Genomic DNA, 6,652 nt, shown 5'->3' with positions numbered 1-6,652 from the left:
ATACTAAACGTTAAATGCCTCAAATCAGAAGGAAAACACAAAACTCGATCAGGACGTCTCTCGTACTAATGTTGGAGAAAACGTCTGGTGTTGTCGACCAGCTGCTCCATCGTACCAAAAAGTGTACGATGGTGAGTGTTATATACTTGCTTGTATAACATTAATGAAGAGGTGAGAGACCCGAGCAACTTCAAGCATGGTGTATTTTTCAGCTTAACTTAGCAACAGGCATCGACTGTACGTGCCGTACGTAAAGGTGGTAACACAGGAGGGACAGTTTTCAAAATGTCAAAGGCAACACATAAGAGTAAGCAAGTGGAAAAACAGGGCAGCCATTTTTTTTTTAGTAATGATTGGATGACGTACGTCTTCATCAAGGATGTTATCCCAACATTTTTGGACAAAAATGTACAATTCTGGGTAAATTATGGACATCTTAGTGTCATTAGATCTCGTGAGGTATCACGTAAAGTGTATTGTTGAACTGTTTAGCTCTCTCGTATTCATTTATTTATCTTTATGTACAAATTTGATCTCTATAAAGAAACCAGCTGTCGGGTGTCGTAACTAAACTCTCATCGGCCTCTCTGGTGCACAAACGGAGCATCCCTCAGTCAAACAACGAACATCCCATTCATGGTGCGAGGGCCATTCGGTCTTTGCAATCTATGTTTTATAACACAGTAATGTTGTGGACTTCAAATTCCAGGAGACATACGTGTATTTTCCGTGACTTAAACGGATGGTGCTACAACATGAGTGAAAGTCCTGAGACCCACATGGCGCCCAGCGTTTAGTACAAACCGACTTAATTATATACGAGTAGCTGCAAACCACTCCTACGTCATTTTAGTTTTATGATCCATTTACCTCCACGTTTTCCTCGTGAAGATGGAAGGATGCTGGGACATTTAACGATCAGCTGCCGTCCTGAGTATTAACAGCAAACCAGGGTCACTCTGCTACACAAAGGAAACTGAACTTTGTTTGTACTGCAGTAGAAGATCTGGAAATTTATGTTTGAAGAACTGAAGAGCAAAATTTCTTTTTGTTTTTTTTAGCAGAGTGGTTCCCATGGGAAGTGAGATCTGTGGATTACCCAGAATAACAGACACTGCTTCTGGAAAGACATTTGACTGGCACAGTTTGAATACTTTTGATTTCTGCTGCATTTGGGGAGAAATCTTGGTAATGAGCGTCTCAAACTGTCAACAAACAAAACCAAAACTACTGGTATGACTTGATACTGCTCTGGGTAAGTAGGGATTTTACAGTCGGAGCATTGAGCGGGGGTCTTTTGGGATCAAAACTTCCATTTAAGTTGTATACTGGTACACGAGTCTGCAAGCTACAACAGAAGGTTTGGTATTTCTACAGAAACAAAGCAGCTTTTCCTCTTTGTGTCCATCTTAGATGTACAGAAACACCTCTACCTCCACGCTGAAAGCCCTGGATTCAGCTTATTACTGACCCGTGACGGTTATTCTGCTCATCGCCGTGTAGAAAAGTTGGCTGGTCATCTCCGACAGACGGAGACAAGACACCAAAAGCAGCAATAAATAACTTTCTTAATAAACTAGCCCCTCGTTCCCCTTTCAGCTGATTCTAGTCTGACGAGGTTACACCAAAATGTGTTGCTGCTGCACACATCTGGAGCCTTTTACAGTCAACACTGGAGCTAGTTGCTGCTGTACCTGTAGGTCAGTTCACATCCACGATCATGTAACTGCTTCTTACGGTGTTTTGGACATCAACGAACACAAGCCTCCAGCGGTTGCCTCCATACTTGAGGCTTTGGTTACTTACAAACCCTTCAAGTTTCCAGTTAGTTGGTTGAATTAAAAGCAGCTTTAATTTGCAATTTCTGTAAATATACACAGCTATTTAAATTACAGTGAAAAGCAGCATAGCAAAGGTACGAAAGAAAAGTTATCTGTCAGTCTGTGAAATTGGCTGTAAGGGAACTCCTTGTCCGTCACAATCGCCGTCGCCGTCACTTCCGGCTTCGTCTTTGAGATTCTGCGTGACGGCATCTGCTGACGTTGCAGCGCCGGCGTCGCCACGTTTCACCTTAAAAACGTCGCACCTCTCAGGCAACAGGCCGCGGTTGAACAGGAAGTCGGCCAACCAGGAAAAAACCAAGACGGTGGCCATGGTGCAGAGCATGCACACCGTCCTGACGGGGGACTTCTGGACGTAGACGCCATCCTCCAACGTGCAACCAGGAAGCTGAAGAACCACAGGAAGCCCTATGGCTCCTTCTCCCACCAAAACCCTCATCGTCAGCCCCACGACGTAACCCACCAAGGCGCCGTAACCGTTTGTCACTTTGAAGAAGAGCACAGCAACCAGATGCGGAAATATGAGCGTGTAGGCAATGTCCGCGCCAAGAATCCAGAGGACCAGAGTGCTTTTGGTGTAGAACGTTATGGAAGTGCCGACCAGACCCACCACCACCACCGAGACCCGAATCACCCACTGCATCTCGCAGTCCGACGCCTGGGGACACAGAAAACGAGACGCTCCATTATTTAATGACATGCGTGAAAACAGATTCTTTGCTGCCAGTCGAAGCCGTCACCTTCGTGCGCAGGATGTTCTTGTAGATGTTGGAGGAGAAAACAGACGTCGCCGACAACAGCGCCGAGTCCGTCGACGACATGACGGCGGCGGCCACGGCTCCGATCCCGATGATGGAGATGTAGGAGGGAGTGAGGTGCTGCAGGGCCAGCGGCAGAATCAAAGTGTGCTCATCGCGGCCGTGCGGCGACGGCAACCCGTACTGCGTCAGGTTCCAGTCTGGATAAGAAAAACCAGCAGTTAAATTTAAAAGTAGATCCACGTCAACCACGGGACAGTAGATCACAGGCCACAAACTGTAACTGCTGATTATCAAGCAGCCTGATGTGGGTTTGGTCGGCGTTAGTCACTTGAAGGTAGGAAACATTAACGGCCCCACGCCTGATCGTCTATAACTTGACTGATTTGTTTGTTTTTTCCATGGTGGTGAACACTGATTGAGTCGATCGTGTTTAAAATCTGGGCCCACAGGTTGGGTCATGTGCATTTCTGCTGCGCATGGCGGCGGCAGCATTATGGAGCAATGTTTGAAGTGCCATAACTTGAGAAATAATGTAGTGAGAGTCCTGGTCGTTAATATCTACATGTTGTCTCCAATGATGCAGCTCTGCTCTGATAAAACAAACCAGTTGTATGATGGTGTAAGTTTGGTAAAATGTTCCATTCCAATAATCCACCAACTATAAAACCTTTAACCCTAAGAGGCTGAATGTTTCCTGTGACCGGCAGTCAGAGGCAAGCTTTATGAGAAACTAATTATTTAAATTATGTTTTTTTGTGCACGTATGATAAATGCAGGAGTTAAATATTGTCCTCATAGTCCTTCAAACTATTTTATAAAGGGTTGTGCCATTTAGGACTGTACGCACATGTGCAAACTTTCAGGACTCTCGTCACATAATTAATTTAAATTTGAATTTTAAAACATTTTTATTTTTACAGTGAACATGTAAACAACACTTTATGTGATTTTACTGGATGTTATCTGTAATTTAACAAAACATGGAACATCTGTAAAATAACTGACTTTTCAAACATATTCTTTCTTTTAAATAACAGCAAATATTTGTCTAAATGTATTTTTTACTGATTTAATACAGTGAAATATTTCATGTTCCAGCTGTGCTCCACATGTCAGCTATGACTATCTTTGGGAAAAGTAAAAAGCATCCTACTCATCACACAAAACTCGACTCAGAGAAAAGGTGTCTAGAAAAGGAGAGCCGTGATAATTATTGCAATAAACTTGAGCTCTTAATTCCCACCTGTGGAGGCGGCGACGGCCCCGACCAGCACAGGAGGGATCCCCAGGATGGCGATGATGACGGCGGCGGCGTAGCAGGTCCACTGGGCTGTTTGCGGTGAGGAGGCCGACAGCGTCCTCTGGTGGAAACTCTGGATCGCAAGACTGCCGAGACCCTGCAGGAAGCAGAGGAGCAGGAGGACACGGAGAGCATTCAGGTCTCATGTAGGAGCTGCAGTGTGTCACAGAACGTACATGTCTGAGCTCACTGGGCAACAAAGACACAGATAGCACATCACAAAGCAGCTGCTGCAGTCCTGCTCAGTAAACTGCAGCAGTTCTCTGACCGCTCAGAGGCTCTTTAACCATCAGCTGCCAACTGAACCGCTGCCAGATGAACGATTGATCTGACCGACGCAGTTAATCCGTGTGTTTGCTTTGGGTACAAACTCTGATCAGACTTTTGAAGTAAAGCATTTACTGCGGTTGCACAATATTAAAGGACAGAGCGGGATGAGGAGGCGATTCAACTGGGGGTTCGTTGCTCCTCCCCCTCGTTATGCGAGTCGTTAGTGCCACAGTGGGGTTCGTTAGGTGGCTCGGTGTGAAGGTTGTCCCCAAACCCAAACTCAGGTGTTAATGGCTCCTTAAGGACAGAAGAATGTGGAACTCCCAACTAGGATGAGAGCTGGAACGTCTTCAAGGAACGATTAAACTACCAGAATAATCCTGTCATTTATCACTGTGTGATCTATTTACTTTGGTTTATTTTCTTTAAACTGACGTTTTTGGGCAATAAGGTCAAACAAATGGACGCATACCACTGAGTCAGAGGTAGACTCTTGGTTTTCCTCATGGGTTCAGTGTGACCTGACAGGTAACCTGCTCTGGACCGGGTTAGCTTCAGAGTCACTGAGCTCGTGGAACTAAAATAAACTAAAACTAAGTCAGGCTAACTGAAGTAACCTGAATTATCTGGTAAACTTAACGAAACAGGCCCCAGACAGCTAACTTTTGATGTGCTATCTGATGCTCTCTGCTCTGTGCATGACAGCATGTCGTCGTCATTTACTGAAAGCAGACATATTTACTGCCTTTTATTTTTACGGTCTGCTTGCGTCACAGCAGGTTACGCGTAATCTGTCAAACAGAAGCTAAATTGAATCTGAATATCAGCTGAATCAAATGGAATCTGTGAGAGAGAGACATGCCCAGAAGGCTGTCTGTCTATCAGTTTATTCACAGAAACGTCTCGAAGCTTCTTGTAAATGCAGATCAGCGTCCGGCTTACCAGCATCAAGAAGTCGTCGATCCACCTCCAGACGCTGTCCAGGTCCAGAGAGCCGACCCAGGGCTCCTGGAAGGTGTGGTTGAAGGCAGTCTGAGCGATGCTGATGGACGCGTTGTTGAGCATGAGGAAGGGGACGCACAGCCACTGCAGACACATGATCACATCAGGTCACGTTTAACATCCTCATTCTTCACTGCAACATAAAGTCCTGCAGCTCAGTGGAAACAGAACAACCAGGACTAGAAGGAGAGAGACCTCAGAAATCTCTAAATATACAGTATGACACAGTTATAACATCATAACAAAAGAGGAAATCAAATTGGTTTCCTTACTGGTCTGTAAACTTCCTGCAGTTCAACCCAAAAGCTTCAGAACGTTTGTCACAGTGTTGGTCACTCACTGATTTTTTATTTTACAGAATCAGATCGTTGCAAATGTTTGTTTTTTTTGGCAAATGTTTAAATGAGACGTGTAGAATAAAGGTTTTGATGAAACATCAAGACTTTTCCCTGATGGAGCTGCACAGATGAGTAGTTCAGGGACCGTGGGACAGGTGAAAGTCCAATCCACTGGTTTTTTACTTCCTGTTTTTACAGTTTCTGGTTCTGATAAATATTGGTTTAGAGCTCAGAGGGTTAAACTATTTCACATCGGCTACATTTGTTCATCGGACCGATACCGATGTGGTCGCAGATACATCGTGCATCCCAACCATATATGTATTTTTTTGTAATTTGTTGGGGGGTATTTTGGATTGTTAAATATTAAAAAACCCTCACCAGACTGATGAATGCTAGCGACAGCTGGATGACGTCAGTGTAGGCGACGGAGTAAAGGCCTCCTAGCAGAGTGTAGACGATGGCCACGGCCGCCGACAGCCACGCAGAATACGCGTACGGCAGGTCCAGGATCACGCTCATCGTCGCTCCTGTCGGAAAAGAAACCGTTTGAAATGCTGGAGCTGCACCCTGTCGATGGGTTCATCAGTTATTTGGTGTATTTACCCAAACCGAGCAGAGTGCAGGACACCCACAGCACATCGCCCAGCACCGACGGCAGCACCAGAACGCCGCTCAGGAGTTTTCCGTACTTGATCTGGAACGGGTCCATCATGGTGATGTACCTCTTGTCCCTCATCGGCTTGGCGAAGAAAAGACCACCTTATGCAACAGAGGAGATCCTGTTGCTGCTGAACAAAATGCTTTGGACCAAAACAATGTAAAAAACAAACACACGTCTGTATTAAATATAACTCCTCTCACCTATTATGAAGGACACGGTGTACTGTATCGGCATCAGAGCCCACACCAGGCCCATTTTGGGAGTGTACACCGCCTCAGCCACACCCAGAATAAAACCTCCTCCCACCCACGTAGCTGCAGGAAAAAACAAAGACACTTAAAGTAGAATATTCTGTATTTTCTGCAAAAAATATCGCTGGGAGCAGGTCGTCCTGGTGGAAGATGGTGTGATAATTACTTTCACTTTTTGCACCTTAAATCTTAAAGCCCATGGCATGAGTAACGTTTACTAATCTG

The 6,652-nt window shown here is 45.2% G+C and overlaps 1 protein-coding gene across 1 annotated transcript in view; it reads right to left on the bottom strand.

Moving 5' to 3' along the window:
- Window positions 1–1,829: 1,829 nt before the first annotated feature.
- Window positions 1,830–6,652, bottom strand: part of LOC103361629 (high-affinity choline transporter 1-like) — a 6,517-nt gene continuing 1,694 nt past the window's right edge. Inside the window, exons 2-8 of the mRNA XM_008287762.1 lie at window positions 6,377–6,490; window positions 6,119–6,274; window positions 5,894–6,042; window positions 5,115–5,258; window positions 3,846–3,999; window positions 2,582–2,799; window positions 1,830–2,499 (exon numbers count right to left, since the gene is read on the bottom strand). Coding sequence (XP_008285984.1) covers window positions 1,930–2,499; window positions 2,582–2,799; window positions 3,846–3,999; window positions 5,115–5,258; window positions 5,894–6,042; window positions 6,119–6,274; window positions 6,377–6,490 — 1,505 coding nt within the window. The 3' untranslated portion in view covers window positions 1,830–1,929. The remainder of the gene's footprint in view (window positions 2,500–2,581; window positions 2,800–3,845; window positions 4,000–5,114; window positions 5,259–5,893; window positions 6,043–6,118; window positions 6,275–6,376; window positions 6,491–6,652) is intronic.

Source organism: Stegastes partitus, unplaced genomic scaffold, assembly GCF_000690725.1.
Source record: "Stegastes partitus isolate 25-593 unplaced genomic scaffold, Stegastes_partitus-1.0.2 Scaffold518, whole genome shotgun sequence".
NCBI classification, from domain to species: domain Eukaryota; kingdom Metazoa; phylum Chordata; class Actinopteri; family Pomacentridae; genus Stegastes; species Stegastes partitus.
Note: the sequence above shows the minus strand (reverse complement) of the source record. Positions and strands in the feature narration are given on the sequence as shown.